Here is a 21,534-nt window from a genome sequence, read left to right as displayed (position 1 = left end):
AGAATAGATACAATCACAAGAGCAGACACTCTGAGAGAAAGAACGGCGGAAACCAAAGAGGACAACAGGATCAGACTGGTGACTAGTTACAGTGACTGGTCAGAAATCTTGAAACGAAGTCTCAACAAACATTGGCACTTATTGAAGGCAGACGGATCCCTTAGGGACTACATCACTGAAAAACCAGATATCTCATTTAGACGGGGCATCTCCCTTAGGAACCTCCTAAGTCCAAGTTACCCCACACCTAGAAACAGAGATAACTGGCTAACTACCTACTCTTGCGGCTTTTCTGGCTGTAGACAATGCACAGCATGTAAATGGGCACACTCCAGAATCACAGAATTTCAGGGTCCAGGTGGCAGGACTTACAAGATCAGGACCAATATCACATGTCTCACTAAATTTGTAATCTATGTTATAGAATGCAAATGTCGAAAGAAATACATTGGCAGCACCATCAGGCCATTACGAGACAGGATCAGAGAACACATCAGAGCAGTCAGGAATGGGGATATGAGATACCCCATAGCTGCCCACATTTCTATCTGTACAGAACAAACGACCAGTAAATGCTTTGAATTCTACGGAATTGATCATATACCCAGACACCACAGAGGTGGGAATAGGGAACTGACACTGAGACGCAAAGAGGCACTATGGATTTTAAAATTGAGAAGTACAGAATGCGGCTTAAATATTGACCATGAGCTACATTATTTCCTGGGCAGGTAGGCTGTCATTAGACTCTGCTAAAAGACCAGAAATGTATATATCTATGAATGACACACTGAAACACAATGGTAAACTCTGTATGTACAGACGAACTGTCTGGTATCATTTAAGGCACACAAAGTGACGTCGATATTGTTTCGCTATGACTCCAACGTCTTTGTTTTTGTTTTTTTGAATTGTGTTTTTTTTTAATTGTGTTTTTTTTTTTTGAATTGGGTTTTTTTTTTTTTTTTTTAATTGGGTTTCTTGACACAGGTACATACTCATACTGTAAATATGGTTTGTTTATGATTTGGCCAGACAATAATACCCCTTATCTGTGTTACCTTCTCTCATAAGTAGACTATCTTTCGACCCAACTAGTGGAGAGACTTAAGGGCACACGAGATTCACTGTTTTAAATGTACCAACCGGCACAACGGCAACCATTGCGCATATACGGAGCGTTCACAATCCGATTCACTCACTAACCGAATATTCCTGACCCTGTTTTAAATACAATACGGACGAACTTAGGCATTGATAGATTTTCACTGATAAAACCGTAATCCAGGGTCACTGGCACATGTACAATAAACACCCATATCTGGGTTTTCGTTATTAGACTGCGGACTGACTTTAGAAATGTTGTCTGCACATTTTGCATTTTTACAATTAGGTCCCGAGGTCATTAAAAATTATCGTTGCCAGTTGAGCATAGCATCTTTGATCTGAATAGTACACGTTAGGTCCATTGAGACAGACATCTAGGATTGGGCAGCAAAAATGTAGAGTCTTCTCTCTAGTTCTATGCATGCGACGCGCATTCGACGGGAGACCCGAATGCACTTATACCATGGCCGCCATCGCACGGAACCGACACTCTACTCACGGGCTGCTGTACTCGGCTGACCCGGCAAACCGGAGGACGAGGGGACTAGAACACGGATAATATTTGAGGTGAGGATTGAGTCACGGATATGGGTAGAGCAGATTAACTCACGAGACACAGATGGTATTTGTTAGCATTTGGATCGTTTATTTGATAGTGACGAGGGATATTCATTGGTTACTGGGTGATTATGTATATTTAATTACGTTCCTGAGTGGATGACAGACTAGCCTGAAACGGCTACTCTTTTAGACCCCATGGTGTACATAATGAGAATTGGCTTTACCTCGAGATGGTCTTGTCAGATATCGTGTATTCTGAAACATGATTCCTATATTATTTACAGAGCGATGCCAAACTCGGGCTCCTCGTCAAGGAAACTGTGATAGTCCTCGTTCCCCGCTCCTTTCACAGAACCCCATGTGGGACGGAATTACAACCACAATTGAAGTAGGTCCGGTTAATGTGATATTTAGAAGATTATTTATATATTCACATGACTCGGGATTGTTTTGGCATTAGATCGCTCTTATTTCTCTTCTTAACAGAGATTTCTACAGTACGAAGATAGGTAATTATTCGAACTTGGTGCTTTATGTTCTTTGCCTGTCACTTTTAGGTTGTAGGTGACACGACGGTTATTTTCTCACGACGGTGTCAATCTTTTAACTATCGTTTCACTTAAACTGGAACAGTCACATGGAATTCACGCTTCACTTACGACCGGGACGTCTTCTCTCTCCATTCGTTTAGGCGTTTATTGATAATTTCAACCTATACTTCATTGGTTCACTTCTTTCTTCGTCTTGAATATCACATGTAACAGCTCACCTTTACTTGGAATTTAATTACAAATGTTGTTGACTGCTGATAATCAATGACCTGTAATGACCTTCATGACAAGAGTTGGTATCTATCTGTTTGTTTGCACAGCCTTGAGGAAGTCGTGGGACTACATTCCCGATACGACGAAACACGTGTTGGCTGTGACCGGTTGTAACCTTGATGCTCCAATTGAACACTTCTTAATAAAGAAGATATGAAGAAGATATCACTTTGATATATGGTCTTGCCTTTAATGTATACATGTTCTTACATACTAAATAGATAACCTAATCTATATTATTTACGTGTGCTGAGGTTTTGAAAATAGATTTGAGATAACAATTAATGATTTTTTTTCCATATATTTCAGGCCTGATATGTAGATTTACACTTTATTTTAAGTTCCTATCATATAAATAAGCTTGACATAGTGATACTTTATAAAGGCAGCGGTTACCTATGTACTCTGAGTCCAAGAACTCTCCACCCACTTCTTTTTTTTCATGAGCCTAGCTGTTGGCAATCCAGTGGCATGCAATCTCACAAAATAAGGCAGCAGACCTCTGATAGAGTAAACTAAGAATATATTATTATTTGATTTTCTGAGGCGGGTCCTCAATAGACAATGTTTGTGCAGAAAGAGAGCACATTGACTCCATTGTGTGAACATTATTACCAACGTCTGGGCACAAACCCTCTGACCAACCATTCTCTTGAGTCAAGGCATCAACATTGCTATTTTGAGTCTTTCACAGATTGCCATTATCATCATTATCATCTTTCTTTCCCTGCATTGTAGTATTTATTAGTCTTTAAGGCATAGTATAATTGGGTAGGTAAACTCCAGTAGACATGACATATGATGATCAGTTTTAACAGTAAGTTTCTAAAGGAAAGCTTTGAGGCAAAAATATTACAGCTAAGAAACACTCCAATAGATGAATATATCACAATGTAACCAATATTGGACCTGATTCACAAAGGTAACTTACACTTTTGAGTAGGTTTACACTTTTGAGTATGTTTACTACTTTTTGGTATTAACAAACTTCAAGTGCTGAAAAAAAACAGTAGCGAGCCCAGCACATGGTCAACCATTGGTATCATCACCCTCCCACAGAAAATAAAGAAGGTATTGGCCTAAAATAAAACCCCATAGGAAATATTGTTAAATTAAATTACACTGTTTAAAATAATTAACAAAATAAAATATAACTACATTTATGCTAATGTTTGAAAGATATATTAAAATAGAGCATAATTGCTAGTTGATTATAAAAGTTTTATTAACCTATTTGGAATTTAAAAAATAATGAAACAATATTGTTTATTGAAAACTAATGAAATTCGTTTTCGCTTATATATTTTGCTTTTAATAATTATTAGTGAAAATGAAAACTTATTTTTTTCTTTAGGTCAGAATGTATTTTTAATTTAAACTTCAGAAAAATAATTTTCGTTTAATTTAATATATTTCTATTTATTGAGGTTTTCATTTAAAATAAATCCAATAGTGCTTTTAATATTTTTTTCTACATCTAAAATACATACATAAAATTAATAAAAATTAATTTATATTAATATTTAACTCTTAGAATTGTAAAATATAAGGAAAAATAAAAAAAAAGCTATTTAGCTCAGAATATGGAAAATATTTTTAAGTTAACTGTAGTTTTTGGTTAGTGAATGTGTCTTATTCGGATCCATGGGCCATCTAGCATGGGTCTGATGTAGCCTTTGGAATTCCATGTTCTGACTGAACTCAATATTTAGGAGACTACGCAGTAGCTTAGTCCTGCCTTTCGGCACACTTTCAGTTACTCTATAATCCTGAAGTTCTCCTGTCTGGGCTGGTTCACCATATCATAATTCTTGCCTTGCATCACTCAAACATACATCTCACAGCCCAGTATTCTGTCCAATCTGTCCTCCATGCTGACAAATGTTTTTCTTCTGATTACATCCCTGTGTTGAAAGTGGTCAGGTATACTCTAGCTGATTTTACTTCAGGTGATTGTTATGATATTCAGCATTCCACTTTTTGATAGACAGACTTATTAGTAATACCTAATTTATTATGCAGTCAACATGATTTCTGAGAAATTTGACATGATATGTATGCTGCCATGTTTTTGCCGAAAAGTGCTTCAGAAAACACTAATTGGCATATGTGCTTAGGTTTAGACATGAATTAAGCTGGCACCTTTGTGGATGCAGCACCCACAGTCTGCGAAGTAAATAGCAAGGGCAATTGAATTATGCCATATGGTTTTCATTCCATTTAACTCTGGACAGGTGAGTTGAGTGATTGTTCTCCTACTGACCTCCAACTGCATCACATGCGTGAGGCAACATGGTGGTTACTTGCATCTGGGATACAAGTCAATTGGAAGTTGATACTTTGCGTGATGCTAAGATTTATTGCTCAAAGGAGAGTTCATGGTTGACCCAGGTTATGAAGGTTTTCAGGACTCAGTGATGTTAGCAGGGCTCCTTAAGGAACCCGAGGCCTGAATGTTGTCATTGCTGCCCCCAAACCAATCAGGATCTCAGTTCCGGCACCATTAGGGTACAAAACTATTACTATCATCCAGTCGCTAATGTCATTTTAGCACCTGAGATGTTGTTTTGGTGTCCTTATTGTTTCACAAACAGATGTGTGTCTGTGAGATATGTGTGTGTACATTTAGAATTATAGTTGGTGTAACACATTTTTTTACACCAGGGGCTGTATATAAACATTGAAGAGGTAAAGTGACCGCATATCAGTACAAAACAATGTGTTTCATCGCTGAGATGAATGGACCATTTCTGATCTGTTCTCTCCACTCTAGCATGAAAAAGCAAAATTCTGTGTATTCAGTACGTCTCCTACTTTTAAATCTTGAAGAAAAGGTCATGGAAAATTAAATTAGATTACAATGGTCATGGATTTGATGTCAACTCTCCATGATCAGGAGTTAAAAGATCATGACTTTCTTGGTACCTGGTCTGCCTAGGTTTCCATCTAGCCATAATGTCAATGCATTTTTTAGGCTTCCCTCTATTGATCCATAGGTGTAAGGATGCAAATATTACTTCAGCCAGATTGAAGCTAAGGTATTACTGTACTCCTTGATTATCCCCGCAGTGATTGATTCTAGTGGAACCTTCAAGGCTTTAGTCAATTGTAATGCAAGGATGAATTTGTCATTTTAAATTGCTGAAGAGGACAAAGTTCTTGAAGATACAAGTTTCAAATAAGGTTTTTTTCTCGCCCAGGTGTCTTACGTGAAGGCTATTGATATATGGATGGCAGTCTGCTTGCTCTTTGTATTTTCTGCACTCCTGGAATACGCAGCTGTGAACTTTGTGTCCAGACAGCACAAGGAACTTCTGCGATTCCGTCGCAAAAGAAAGAAGAATAAGGTAAGAATGCCTAAAAAGTGCCAAAAGAGACTGACACATCTTGCATTGCTTCAGATGATACAAAACTATTCAATTCTATGCCAACTCATTTGAATATCAAAGCATCACCACATTGGTCTTAAACAATAAGCGAATGTGTTTTTATTCTGTTTTTTATAACTTATTCTTTATCTCCCGCATTCTTCTGCAAAGTCCAAGCAATCTACATTTCTTCTGAAAGAACTAATACCTTATCACAAAAACGTACACAATGACCCGCAATTTCCCTACCATCTTTCTTTTTGGGGTCCCTTTTTCAATATTCTACAATAGTCAACAATTCAGACATGTGAAATAAAAAGCCATAAACTACACGAACAATGGTTTATTGAAACATCACTGTCAACAATACATTGGCTTTGAATGCACCTGAAGTGCGATGAATCGCACCCGTTACAACTTTAGCCCGGAAAATGGGTTACATCATGTGGATGCATGAGCACATTTGTCGGGGATGTGGACTCGCTGCATTCAGTGAATATCATGTGCAGTAAAGCAACCACTGTCAAACAGGTGTTTGTGAATCAGGCATTAATTACTAGACCAAGAATAATTGAGGATTTGAATTTAAAAATGTAGTTAACATACAGATAAACAATGTCTTTCTACTCTTAGAACCAGTTTGTTTCCCACAGATTGAGTTAGAAGTAACACATATTATTGGAACAATGTGTTGTGTTTTATGCCAATGAACATGTAGAAAGAACAAGTTGTTTAACTGGGTCTTGCATGATTATAGTAACAGACAGGGCGGGATTTTGGGTGATGCGACCTGTGTGGTCGCAGTGGGCTATTACCTGGAGGGGGGCACTGACATCAGGGGGTGCTGTGCAGCAATAACTTATGGTTTAAAAGCCCTTGCTGTAGAGTTCTTTGTGCATCCAGCTTTCAGGTAGCAAAAAAAATGTCAAAATAACTCGTGTGATTAATGTTCCTGCTAGAGAGAGAGATCGGAGTGTTGTCGCTTGGCAGTTTGACTCACCATAAAATGGTGCACAGGGTTAATTTGGCTGCTGCAAAGAACAGACCTGTATTCTATTTGGATAGCTGAGTATATTAGTATAGCCAGCCTTTACCAGTGCTTTAAAACAAATGAAATGTATGTGAAAGAGGGGCTATGGAGAACTGAGGGGCACTTTTCCCAGGCAGTAGTGAGGGAAACCGAAAAGGAGGTTGGGTGGTACCAAAAACATTGTCACATCAGGCGCCACCATGGCTAAAGCTGTCCCTAGTAACAGGACTAGGTGAGTAACTTCCAGCTAAAGAAATGCAACATCTGTGCAGCTTCTACATATAAAATGAAAAGGGGTGAGCAATGGTGAACATTTCCATTGCTGAATCTGCCTGGAGTGACTTATAATACTCTGGTAGTTTCAGTTTTTGAACGCTGAGTCTTAGACAATTAAGTTCCTGTCTTAACTCAGCTCTAGATGGATGCACACAAGAACCTTCTTCCTCTAAGGCCCAAGTGCAGATGCAAAGAGGAGTTCGAGCCCAAATTCAGGATTCCGGGTTTTCCAGAAAGTCTTGCACATTCTCAGTTTTCTCAAGATTCATGTCAACAGGATAAACCTGCTTACATTTATTTTAGCATACAGTTGTATAACAATATGGTCAACTAAGTTAATACCACATTATGCTGTATTTGGACATGTGGGATGGGTGGATAATACTGCACCTAGTAAACAGTGCGCAGTTTTGTTAAGTGTGATATTACTACCCAGAACACCAGTGTAGTTGTAAAAAGGGCCTCAGCACTTTTTATACTCCAGTCTTGAGAGTGCCGTGGAGAAAATTGACTGAACCAAATTCTGAAATAAAACAGTTCAAACTGCACTCATTTTGATCATTGCTAGCACCTCCTTCCAATGAAGTTGTGGTAGGAAAACAAAGTGAAATAGGTGATGTATGGAACCTTAAATTGTCAACACTTCACTGTCACTAGAAATCATTTCTCTTGTTTGGCTTTTTTTGCATAGTTGTTGATGCCAAAGCTGGATTTAACATTCATTATGCTGTTCGCTTTACCAAAGAGTTCAATGTAATGTAGATTTTGGCATGTCTTCGCCTGCTCTACCTCATCAGCACCAGCTTATAGTAGCAATCCGACTCAATGTGCTGATGCCTACATATACATTTGTTGGAAAAAAAGACCAGGTCTACCAGTCTGCTAACTGAAGTTTGGCAAACATGCAAACAAATAGGTTTGCTGAAAAAGAAAAAAAGAGAATTGAGTTTGACAGGAACAAGTTTGGTTCTCTCTTTTCTCTTAACACCTTGTGCCATCTTTGTCCTGAGCACCCAACTGACTTTAATTCCAATTCTCACAGGTTTGAATCTATTGAGTATTTAATTATCCCTGAAATTATCCCGCAACCATTTAATTGTTAAGACGGTACCCTCTCAAGAAAACTCCTACCCTCAGTGCTGGCCCTCTGAAGTTCATAGCTGAAGCTCACTATCCCAGAAGCTCACAGTAGGAAAGTAGGATCTTCTCCCATGGTTACCCCCACTTTTTGCTTGATGTAAAGCTGTTTCTGACTAGCCTGACTGGGATCCTGCTAATCAGCACCCCAGTCACTATGCTTTCTCCCCTAAATTGGTATGGTAAGTACTTAGGTACATCCCAGATTGGATACTGGGGAACCCTTATCAGTCCCTAGTATATGGTACTAAGGTACCCAGGGCATATGAACTCCAGAGGTTGCCCATAGGCTGAAGCATGTATTATGCCACCTATGGAACACCATTCAAACTATCACTAAAGGCCGGCTATTGCAGCCTTTGTAAGCTGGAGCAAGCACCACTTACGAAAGAAAAAGGTTTACCTATATCTAGGGTCACTACACCTAAAACATATAAGTCACCCCTACAGAAGGCCTGTTCAATCCTGAAGGCAGGGTGCTTGGTTCTAAGTGTGAGGGTGCCCCTGCATAAGCAGGACACCCCTACAGTCTTTGGAGTCCATTCTCCCTGGTTGTAAGTGAGTTAGCCATATAACATATAGAGGGGCACCGCGTCATTTTGTGATGACCACCTCGAAACTGCCTTTAACAAACCCTGTCATGTTTGGTATCAAACACGTTGGAAGCATACCCCCACACCGTGCCCTCCTGCTGCTGAGCCAAGCTCGATCAGGGGAAGGAAGAACAATAGGCATCCTGTCACAGGGAGGTGTGACCTCCTCCCAGACAGGGTTTAGTGTATGGGGACAGGGTGGGAGTGCTTGCCAGTGTCACATAGTCTGCATGCCGGGCACATTTGGTCTGCTTCTTTGGTAGCTGCTCGAGGTCCTCTTGCAACTCCAGTGCCTTCGGCTTCTGGGTCCTGTTGAGGGTCACTTTTAGAATTCTTTGGGCTCCCTGACTGCCCAGGGTCTGCCCTGACTCTCTTGCTTGTGTTGAGTCTCCTGGACCTTGCTGGTTCCGACATTGCACCTTCTTCTACTCCCTCGTTGGTTGCAGTTGTCAAGGCTTGATGGTGCTCCTGCCGGACATTGATGCCTCAACTCTCTACACCCAACAAGGGACTGCTTGTGTATGGCTCCTGGTCTTCCACACAGCTGCAGTGTCAAGGTCACTGCCAGCTCACCAGCAACATCTGACATCGGTGGGCATTCGTCTTCCGTGCCTACTGGTCACTCCTGAGTGGCATAGTCTTTGTCTCCTCTGCTTGAATCCACCTTTGTTTTCCACCGGACACTTTCACCTATCCCAGCAGGGGCATCTTTCTGAAGTCTTCCATTGAGTTCAATGAGGTTTCCAATGCCACTTCACACCTATGCACCCAGCTTCCCTGGTGCAGGTATCTTGGTCCCTAAGGTATCCATGGGTGGGGTGGCTCTCCAGCTTCTTGTCTTCCATGGGGTCCACTGGGAAGGGTCCTCTATTTTTAAAATAGCAACCACGACTTACCCATTGACTTGCATTGATCATGTGGTCGTGTTCCCACTCTGTACACGTCCTCCGTGGAGCTCATTGTTACTTACCTTAGGTGGTTCCTTGGGTTCCCAGCACTTCTACGTCTTCTGGGTATAGTCATGACTCGAGTTGTGGTTCGCATACCACTCTTTTAGTATATGGTTTAGTCTCCCCCTGATGACCACTGTATATTCTGTTCTACTTACCTGTTTCTATCCTAAAGTATTTTATGCATTGCATATATCTCCAGCTAGGAGGTATCTGTATTTGTTAGTGAGTGTCTTAGAATATATACATATTTTTATAAATACACTCTGTGGTTCTTTTTCACTTAATCAATACCTGTAAGATTATGTTCTGGTAGAACAAGCTGCTTTACACTCATTCTGGACTAAGCCTGAAGGCTGCTCTCCACAGCTACCACTTAGAGAGCTTTCTAAGGTTGTCTAAGACCACTAAAATCACCATAAGGGTTGTCTGGATCAGTGCAAGGTGTCCACTTACAAAAGTGTACATAATATACTGAGCCAGCCTCTCACACTCACTCTGGGAGTCACTGCTACGGGACCTCTCCCTCAAATGTGACTGCATGTTTTTCATAGAATTGCTAAAGATCCTGTGTTATGCTTTTCATGTAAACCAACCATGTGAAATCAATTAAGTCATATGAGATGTCATCACTGATGTCATCAATTATGTCATAGACCTGAGAGAGGTAATATTTGAGGTCACAAGCAGTAAATGGCGTGGGAGCAAGTTATAGTTAGCTCTGATAACTATAACTGGCAAATGTCTGTGTATTTTTTTAGTTCAAAACGTTGTGTTGTCACTGACACTATCACCTAACTATAACATCACTTTAACTTTTGCTTTTTTCAGTGAATTTATGTCTAACTCCATGCCGTGCATAGCCTTCAGCCATGCGCAAAGTTATGTTGGTCACAGGCCATAACCTGAGCCCAACTCCCCGCTGCACATGCCTTATGCATAGTAGTTGGTTGAGCACAGGGTCTTGCGTCCAAACTCCCTCAGGTACACATGGCTGAATATAAGTGGTGTAATTTTAAAGGGATGGGTGCATGTAGACACCCTCCCGAGCCTCAATGAGGCCCTCCAGGAACCCATCCTCTGGGGCAAATATTTTGATAAAGGGGAGAGGCTATGCTGTTCACATCTCCAAACCCATACCCCAAGCCAATATTGAAAAGAAAATGGAGTTCAGCCCCTCTCCTCAAGCTTCTTAAGGACCAAGAACCCCATCCCACAAGGCCAATGTTTAAAATAGGGCAGTGGCCCGCTCACCGTGAGCCTCAATGAGGCCACAGGGACCACATGTCCTGGGTCCAATATTTTATAAAAGGGGAGATGGGCACAGCCACTCTCCCCAAGCCTCTTAAGACATCGGGATCCCCATACCATGGGCCCAAGTTTAAAAAAGGCAAAGGGGCCTGTGGCCCTTCATCACAAACCCCTCTGTCTCTTTTTTCTGTCTTTGCCTTTATGTCTGCTTCTTTATTCTGCTTCTGCCCTTATTCTGTTTTTCTGTTTTCCTCTGCTTTTTCCTTTTTTACCCCTGCGATCCCCCATGGCCAGCCTTCTCCCAGTGACCCTTCCGCTCCCGCGTTTTCCACCTTTCAGCTGTCCAGCTCCCCCTGCAGCACTACTTAATGGTGTCTGTTGCGCGGATGCACCGCGGGCGCACCAAAGGCAAGCCCTTCTGCCCAATCCATGCCTGGACCGCGCCCAATGCAGGGACCCTGGTTCTCGGACCTTTCACCGCTATTTTGCCAGCACACTCCTCACATTCAACTCCAGATGCCAAACCACCTACAACCTTGTGATGCTGCAAGAGACCCATGGACCCTTTGCCTGCCGGATCCTCTCGCCGCCCAGCCGACCAACATGGCACCTGACCGGCTCAGCTGCCTCCTTCTCAATGTGCGATCCCTCCACAAACATGCCACAGAAATCTGGGACCTCCTCGATGCCGCCTCTGCCGACATTGCCTTCTTCACAGACACCTGGACAAACAACTGTTCTGGAATGGACATTGCCATCCCCGATGGCAAAAAAATCATCCGCAAGGACCACGCCGACCGGCCAGGAGGAGGCATCGCCATCGTCCAGAAAAACACCCTCTGACCCAACAACGACCAGATCCCCTATGAGATCCACACCAACCCCAACAACACCCTCTATGGCACCCTCGTCTACAGGCCCCCGGCCACCGCCCGCCCTTCACCGACACCATCGTAGACCTCTTCGCAACCCAGGCTCTCGCATCTACTGATTTCATACTAATCGTCAACCTCAACTTCCACCTGGACAAACCCAGTGATCAAAACACTGCCTCATTACTCGAGAACCTCTCCAACATTGGACTCAAGCAGCTAGTCGCCACACCGACCCATGCAGCCAGACACATGCTTGACCCCATTTTCTATGCCCGCAGGAACATCACCTACATCCACACCACCGAACTCCTCTGGACCGACCACCACTGCATGCATCTCGCCTTTGCCACACCCACCAAACACCGCCACCCTCCTCACCACGCCGTCGCAGCTGGTATAAGGCCACTGAAGAACTTCTTTTTGACTTCCTTGGCTCGACTACTCTGCCAACACCAACAGATGCCAACAACACAGCACGCAACCTTCACTGATGGATCTCCAATTGCACCAACACTCTGATGCCCAGTCAAGAAAACACCAGGCAGGCAACACTCCAAAAAGCCAGCTGGTTCACTCCCGTCATCCATGATTCAAGATGCACCTGCAATTTGAGAAGAGATGGAGAAACCCAAGCAACCTTCAAAACCGCCATCAACGCACACCGCCTTCTCAACAAAACCGCAAAGAAAATGGTCTTCCAAGACAGAATCAATGCCAACACAGGCAACAGAACTCTTCGACATCCTCAAAGAGTTCACCAGGCTCAATAGCGAAACAACTGATGTCCCACCCTTCCAAGACCTCTGCAACAAACTCTGCACCTTCTTTAATCACAAGATCAGGAAGATCTACGACAGCTTCTACACCCAAACCCTGCTACTATGCCCACCACCACCACATGCAACCATGCTGCACGCAAACTAATCGTGCTCAACTGGAATCTGCTCATCACAGACGACACAATCAAGACCATGAAGAGCATCTACTCAGAAGCCCCATCGGACCCTTGCCCATACCACATCTTCCATAAAGTATACGCCTCCAACGCCGTCCAGCTTTGCCACACCATCAACTGCTCCACTGTAACCTCCACCTTCCCTGATGACTGGAAACATACCGAGACCAACCCCTGCTGAAGAAGCCATCCGCTGAGCTAACAGACCTAAAAAACTTCAGACCTGTCCCCCTCCTCCCCTTCCCAGCCAAGGTCATTGAGAAGACCATCAATGCCCAACTCTCCGATTTCATCTAAGAGAACCACTTCCGGGTCACCTCCAAATCCGGCATCCAAAGCAGCCACAGCACTGAGACTGCTCTCCTCGCTGCCACCGAAGACATCCACTCCCTCCTGGACCTGGGCAAAACCGCAGCTCTTATCCTATTGGACTGCTTGGCTCCATTCAACACCGTCTCCCACTGCACCCCAATCACGAGACTCCATGATGCTGACATTCGTGACAGGGACCTGGACTGGATTGACTCCTTCCTTACCGGCCAAACAAAGCAAGTCAGACTACCTCTGTTCCTCTCGGATCCTACAGAGATCAGCTGCGGAGTGCCCCAAGGCTCCTCCCTAAGCCCCACACTCTTCAACATCTACATGGCCCACCTTGCAGCCATCGTCGGAAGCCATGAACTCAACATCGTCTCCTATGCTGACAACACCCAGCTGATCCATTCCCTCACCAACGAGCCCACAGTCTCCAGAATCAACTTTCACATTGGAATGAAGGCCGTTGCTACTTGGATGATAGACAGCTGCCTCAAACTCACCTCAGACAAGACCGAAGTACTCAGCCTGGGACCCAAACCCTCAGCCTGGGATAACTCCTAGCGGCCTGCCACACTAGGAACCCCTCCCACCCCTACGGACCACACACGCAACCTCAGCATCATACTGGACTCCTCACTCACAACTAGGCCTGGGCTAAATATCCGTTCCGCTCGCGGAAATTGCGATCATTTGACATTTTCGCGTTCCGCGGAGAGCGAAAAAATGTCAAAATTTCCACATTCCGCAGCTTAGCGATAATTTGTTTCTTGCTCGCGCTGTAAAATAATACATTCTCGCACGTGCGCGATTGCCTTACCTGAATCCCCGCGTTGGCCGACAAGTTTTCCCAATCCGGTCGCGTTCTCCACGAGATGTTGGATTGTTGGTAGCCATTTGTGCTGTCTCGCGACAGTTCGCGCCCGCAGTAATGTCATTGGTCGCGCGATCACGTCTTTCTTCTCGCGATCATGCACCGCGAGAAGAGTGAAAACAAGATGTTCGCGCACGCGAGCAACCGCATGGGTAAGTTGGCGAGCCGCGACCACGCAGAAAATACCGCAAACGGGCGGGAAAAAAACTTCTGCATCTTCGCGATATTTCCGTGTGTTTGGGGAGATTTTTAACATTTTCGCGATAATTTGCGAAAGTCACTTTTGCAAATTCCGCCCACCCCTACTCACAACGAACCAAATCAATGCAGTATCCTCATCCTGCTTCCACATGCTCCTCCTTCTCTGAAAGACATTCAGATGGATCCCCACAGAATCAGAAAGATGGTCACCAACGCACTCATCACCAGCAGACTTGACTATGTCAACGCACTATACGCCGATGTTACCCAGAAACAGCTCAGAGAAATGCAGCAGCCAGACTGGTCCTCAACATCCCCCTCCACTGGCTCCCAATCAACAGGGGAGATTCACGTTGAGGCTCCTCACACATGCAGACACAGCTCTCCACGACACAGGATCAGAATATCTGAACCACTGCATCACATTCCACATACTCACAGACATCTCCGCTCCACCCAGCTTGCCCTGGCCTCCGTCCCACGAATTCACAAGACCAGAACCAGAGGAAAATCCTTCTCCTACCTCACCGCCAAGACCTGGAGCACCCTGCCCCTATACCTCAGGTAATCCACGTCTCTGACCCAATTCAGGAAGGACCTCAAGAATTGGCTCTTCGACTGAACCTTCACACCCAGACAGATCAGCAGCCCTCCCAGTGTCTTGAGACCCTGACTGGTGAGTAGCAGCGCTATACAAACTCCTGGGTGAAGGAGGCCCCAGATATCCTATCTCCAGGGCCCAATATTTAACAAATGGGGAGACGGGACACATGGCCCCTCTCCCTGAGCCTCTTAAAGCCCTTGGAAAACCATCGCCTGGAGCTAATGTCAATGTGACCCCACAGACCACAACCCTGGGGCCAGTTTTTATAAAAGGGGAAGAGGCTGTGCGCCTCCCCTCCCCGAGCCACTTAAGGCCCTGGGGATACCATTTCCCCAGGCTAATTTTATAAAGGGGAACAGGCATGTGGACCCCCTCTCCAATCCTCAATAAGATGCCAGGGATCCCTTGCTGAAGGCCTCAATATAAAGAAAGGAACGGGGGCCACGCAACCCCCTCCCAACGGCTCTTAAGAGCCTAGGGACCCCAACCCCTAGGGCCAATGCTTTAAAAAAAGTGAGGGTGCAAGCGGCCTTTCTTCCCATGCCTCAATAAGGCCCCAGGGGCCCCATGTCCTGGGTCCAAAGGGGGCACCCACTACAAAATACGTTTGAGGCCCTCACAGCCCCTCCGGCTCCTCACAAACACCCAGACACGGGGGCAGTGAAAGCTGGCATTGTTCCAAACCAGTGGGAGCAGGTATTTTCTTTGCCTCCCACCGGGCGGGAGCAAGGTTTGTTTCCCTGCCGGCAAGCACATTATTGCTGCTGCAGGAAGGGCAACTGTGTGCCGGGCGTCGGCCCCAGAACACAGTTAGTGGAGCTGGGCCTCACAAAATGGGGCCCTCCAGCTTTAAGTGTACCAGGGAGGGGGGCCATACACCCATTTTACTTAAAGCTGTAAAGCAGGTCCCTAAGGCATGGGGTTTCGCAATCGCCCCTCCCCTTTATTACTATTGGCCCGAGGGATGGAGTTTCTGGGATTTTAGAAGCTTTGGGAGGGGGTTTCATCCCCCCTCCTTCATTACATTTTGGTCCCAGAAATTGGGTCCTTGGAGCACGATCAGCTCGGCTTGAGGGCGTGCACCCCCTCCCTTAGTTATTGTAGCGGGCCCCAAACCGTGGCCTCTTCCCTTAATTAAACTACCTGGCCCTTGGAGATGGGGTCCCCAGGGTGTTTAAAGGAACAGAGGTTGAACTGCATGCACCCCACCGCTACTTATTAAATGTTGGCCCTGAGGGATGGGGTCCCTGGGGCCTAAATCATCTTGGGGAGGGAGCCCAACACACGCCAACCCTCCTAAAGATTTTTTTGAAACTGGCAGGTGCAAGAAGCTAGTACCTTCCTCCCTAAGATAGCAAGCAACAAAATCCAAATGTCGCAATAGGCAGATAACACAGTGCTAACTGACCAGGCACCAATTGGGTTATGGAGATCACTAGACTCTTTGGCCAGTAATTGTCAAACAGCCTATTGATCAATATTGTTGAAACAAAGCTCATGATCATGGGCCGTAAGTTAATAAAAAAAGGATCTTTGTTCATCTGAAGTAGCCTGATGGAGAACATTGCCTCCTATAAATATCTAGGAATATGACTAGACAGCCATGGTCAAATCATGCCACACATACATGTACAGCAATCCTTGGCCTATTCCCTTGACCTGGGCCTTCTGCAAACTGCATAAGTCTTTGCGTTCCCCCTTTGTAAGAGCAGTATTAAGGTGGCCACAAGCAATCTAACGCCTGCTATTGCCTATTGCCTATGCCTGCCTATGCCTATTGCCCAAATCAACTGCTACACAAAAGTATTTTCATTAACTGATTGTACAACACATCTTCAAGTCCAACTAGAATTCAACTTGACACTCCAATGGCTGACCTTGAACGTGAAGTTCTTGTCCTGTTGTCCAAAAGTGAAATGAGCACAGGGCGGCATATTAAAACATATCCCGTGGCCCATACTAAATAGGGAACAATCCATCTGGGTTCAGTATCTGAGCCGCTGGCTGACCACATTTTAAGTGCAGGATACATGGGCTGCTGATCTCCCTGTGAAGCACATGTTGAAATTATTATTAAAGCAAGTGAAAATAATTTCCATGGACTGGGACTGGAAGACTTTGAAGGAGAAATTTCACAGCAGCTGTCAACCTTTATGACCCCGGGACATATCCAGTCTATTTTGTCTCAGCCTCCGGCTTAGAGACCAGTTGATGAGACTAAGATTTGGACTGATCCCCCTAAGAGCTCGCAGGAATGGCAGGTGGGCAGCGATAAGGATAATCAGGGCAGGCTGTGTGCCGCTGCTGGGTTCCTGCTTCACAAAATCTGCATTTGCAAACCACTACTAACACATGGAAAATGCTACTTACCACCCATCTAGGGGTCCTTAAATATCTGGACCTGTAGCAAAGCTTTGCAGTGCTGTTTAAAGGGGGAAACCCCTCAGATGTCAGCCAGTGTCCTGAAATTTCTAAGAGTTTTGCTGTCATCCCTTCAGGTGACTACAGAAACCTCGAGCTTCTCAGGTTCTGCTTGCTCCTAGTGCTGTCTGCTTTTCAATCAAACAATCAATCAGGGGTTTAAAAGTGCGTTACTCTCTCATGAGGGTCTCAAGGTGCTTGGAGGATGGGGGGAGTGCAGCTCCGGTTTGGCCGAAGAGCCAGGTCTCGAGGCTCTTCCTAAAGGTGTGAAGAGTAGGGGTGCACCTGATGTTGACAAGGAGCAAGTTCCAGGCTTTGGCCACAATGCAGGAGAAGGCTCTTCCACCTGCTCTGGTTCTGCAGATGCATGATGTTTTTGCCAGGGAGTGGTCGCCGGAGCTGAGGTTCCTTTTGGGTACATGGAAGGAGACTCTTTCAATTAGGTATTTGGGTCTGATATTGTGGAGGGATTTGTAGGTGTGGGTGAGTAGCTTAAAGGTTACTCTCTTGTCGACGGGGAGCCAGTGGAGGCCTTGCAGGTATTGGGTGATGTGCTCATGTTGTGGGAACAAGTCTAGCCATGGTGTTTTGGATGGTCTGGAGTTTATGTAGCAGGGATTTGTTGATTCCAACCTAGAGGGCGTTTCCATAGTCCAGTCTGCTAGTTATGTGTGCGTGGGTGACAGTCTTTTTTGCTTTAGGGGGATCCACTTGAAGGTTTTGAAGGGGATGCGGAGGGTGTTGAAGCAGGTGGAGGTGACAGTGTTTGTTAGACTTGGCATCTTTTGGCGTGTTTCCCCTGAGTTTTTGCTTTCTGACCTCCCGGTTTTGACCCTGTTTTTGCTGGTGTAATGATTCTGCACACTTTTTTCACTGCTGATCAGTGGTAAAGTGCAAGTGCTCCTGCAGTAAAATGTGTTATGGATTGGTGTTTCCATGATTGGCCTATCTGATTTATGTGTCAATCCCTAGTAAAGTGCATTGCGCGTGCCAGGGCCCATAAATCAAATGCTGTTGGTGGGCTGCAGCACTGGATTGTGCCACCCACGCAAACAGCCCGTAAAGTGTAACTCTGGCCTACCATTGCAGAGCCTGTGTGCAGTCTGGGACTGCCATGTCGACTTGGCAAGTGCACCCACTTGCCAGTCCCTAAACCTTCCCTTTTCTACATGTTAATCACCCCTAAGGTAGGCCCAAGGTACCCAAGTGGACAGGGTGCATTGTACGTGATAGGTAGGACATGCCCTGGTGTGTGTGGCATGTCCTGATAGTGAATTAGAGCCAATTTCGTTTTTCACTATTGCAAGGCTACCTGTTCCCATAGGCCAAAATGGGCAGTTTGATTATAACACCTTATAATCCTAATGGACCCAGGGAACATGGTCGAAATTCGAGTTTAGTATGCCTGAACTCAGAATGATAAAATACATCTTTTAGTGAAGTTGGTTTTAACATTCTGTGTTTGAAAATACCACTTTTAGAAAGTAGGTATTTTCTTACCTAACCATCCAGCCTGCCTCTGCTAGCTTGTGTATTGTCTGTCTGGTTTGCGAGTGGCAGGACAGAGGCTGGGGAGACTCCAGGGGACAGGGTGAGTCAGCACAGGGCTGAATAGACCTATCTGCATGTAGAGTGTTGGGAGGAGTGGCACCTGGGTCTGAATAGGGCTGTGCCTGTCTTCACCAATGCTGGCTCCATCTCCTGTGGTGCATCTGATGACCCTGGCCCACTCTGACAAAGGAAGAAGGTGCACACTGGCAGAATGCACCCAGAACTGGTTTGAGCTAGGTACAGGACCCTCTACCTTCAGAGGACAACGGATATGCTAGTATAAATATTGGGGCCCAGACCCCAAGACTTTAGAATTCATTTGGATCAAGAAGACTGCCAAGAAGAAGAGCTGGGGAAAGCTGTGAGGAGGAACTACCACTTTGCTGTGTGCTTTGCTGTGTTGGCCTGCAGTGGCTGCTTCTGTCTTGGGCAGTGAAAGGACTGGACTGAACTTTCTGCAATCTAATTTTGTGAGTTTCTCCAAGGACTTGAGGTAGAACGTGCCCCCTGTTCAAGATGTCTCAGAAACAGCAAAGACTTCAAACTCTTCTGCCCTCAGCACTGGGGACTGTGTGTTTTGTGCTGCAACAGAAGAAAAGCAAGTTGACGATGTCTATGATGCCGCTGCCGACTCCGTGTCCTGACAACACCGCAGAGGGCACCGCGACCCTGGTCTCACTGACGACGCCTGCTGACACCACCACCGAGCCGCTGCTCGCACCGCAACCTGTGGGCACCGCACTCCCTCACCGCCTCGCTTCACGATGACGCCTTGGTATCCCCGACAATGCCACTCCATGTCGGAATCAATGCCGCTGAAGTTACATGACACACCGCCCTCATCCCGCACCGCAGCCTTGGCCTACCGACACCGTTGCCAACGACTCCAGTTCATCAGCCGACGACAGTGCTTCAGCAACGATGACGCCGTTGCTTGTACCGTGACATGCCAGCACTGTGACGAGCACCGCCTTCATCTCACACCGCGACCCTGGCCAACTGATGCCGCAACCGAACTGCTGCTCACACCGTGACCTTAGGGCACCGCACGCTGCACCGATGCACTTCGCACAGCAGTACCCGACGTCTGCCGACGCCAGCGCTCCTGACTTCAACAAAGAGGAGTTCGATCAGCAACGCGTGTGACTTCGAGGGCCCTGATGACTCCTGCACCGACATCCGCAACCGACACCTACGGACGCCGTGTTTTTGGAAGCTCAACGAGAGGTCATCAACGCCCTGCATTTCTTAAAGGTACTGTTTGCAGGTCTTCCCGACACCGTAGCTGGCCCGCGACACTGCGGTCAGCGAGAACTGTTTGGATTTGTTTGCTCACGACGCCCTGATAGCCCCGGACGGAGCTATCGACATCAAGGAACTGTTTTACAAGGTTATTTTGATAACTGAAGAATTTTAAGTAATGTATTGTGCATTTTTATTGTTTTGGTCTTGTCTTAAGTGTATAAAAACTGTTGGATATTTTTCTAAACTGGTGTGGTGTCCGTTTGTAGTGCTTACACTCTATTACTGTTGGATATGTGCAAATGCTTTACACACTGCCTCTAAGATAAGCCTGACTGCTCGTGCCAAGCTACTAAGAGGGTGAGCAGGGGTTATTTTATGAGTGTAACTCCCTTATCCTGACTAGGAAGAGAGGTCTCTATTTGGACAAAGGTGCAAGCCCTTGCCAAATAGAGATCCCCATTTCTAACATTGGTGGCAGCGGTGGGATAGGACTTGTGCTTGCAATTTACTTACAGTGATTGGTGTGCACTACTACCATATCGCAGACCATTACGTACCACATACTAGTTCTTTTTCTTTTTCGCCTATTTTTGAGCTTGCCAGTTTAAACTTGCTACTTAATCATGCCTGAATAAAGAGGAACATCTGTTGCATCCCTGGAAATTGCCTTTGAGGAGGATAGGTTGTAATCCTACCATGTGAAAGAATTGAAAGCGATTTGCAAGAACCTGAAAGTCCAAGTCAGGGGCCTCACTAGAAAGGCAAGCTACAAAATGCGCTGAGGGCCTGGGTAGCAACCAGACAGGCCAGCGAGCAGTCTGGTAGTCTCAGTGGAGAGGCGGAGGAGCCTATTTCTAGGGTTGATGTGCTTTTTGGGGGGGGAACCCCCAGGCTAGGCAACAGTAACTTGTCCCCAGAGTAGCAAGGAAGGTAGCGAATGAGTTAGAGAAGCTCAAGCTAGCCATGGAAGAGAAAAGAATGTTGTTAGATTATGAGATCAGAATGAAGGAGCTGGATCAAAGGAGTAGACCCAGCTCAGATGGTGGCAGTAATTCATCAGGACAGGCAGACAGAATCGTACACATCCTTAAATAGGTGGGCAGGGAGTTCAAAAACGGGTATGACATCCAGAGGTGGTTTCAGAGTTACGAGGCAGCTATACACCTGAATGGGGTCCCTGAGAAGAATTGGGGAGCAGGATTGTGGCCTCTGTTTCCAGAGGAAGCCAGGGATACTTTGACAGCTTTGGGTAAGGGGCCTAACCTCACCTATGCTGATATGAAGGAAACCCTTCTCACTAGGTATGGTCTCACACTGTAAGTACAGGGATCAGTTTAGGTCCAGTAAGAAGTCTGAGGTCAACACTTGGTTGGAATGTGTGGATATGTTTTGCAGG

The 21,534-nt window shown here is 45.5% G+C and overlaps 1 protein-coding gene across 2 annotated transcripts in view; it reads left to right on the top strand.

The window, feature by feature from the left end:
- Positions 1–21,534, top strand: part of GLRA3 (glycine receptor alpha 3) — a 693,846-nt gene that overhangs the window by 641,797 nt on the left and 30,515 nt on the right. For both annotated transcript variants that reach the window (XM_085641854.1, XM_085641855.1), the window contains one exon: positions 5,693–5,839. In XM_085641854.1, coding sequence (XP_085497980.1) covers positions 5,693–5,839 — 147 coding nt within the window. The remainder of the gene's footprint in view (positions 1–5,692; positions 5,840–21,534) is intronic.

This window comes from Triturus cristatus, chromosome 2_2 (assembly GCF_964204655.1).
Source record: "Triturus cristatus chromosome 2_2, aTriCri1.1, whole genome shotgun sequence".
In the NCBI taxonomy this organism is placed as follows: Eukaryota; Metazoa; Chordata; class Amphibia; order Caudata; family Salamandridae; genus Triturus; species Triturus cristatus.
This window is presented reverse-complemented; position numbering and strand designations above follow the sequence as displayed.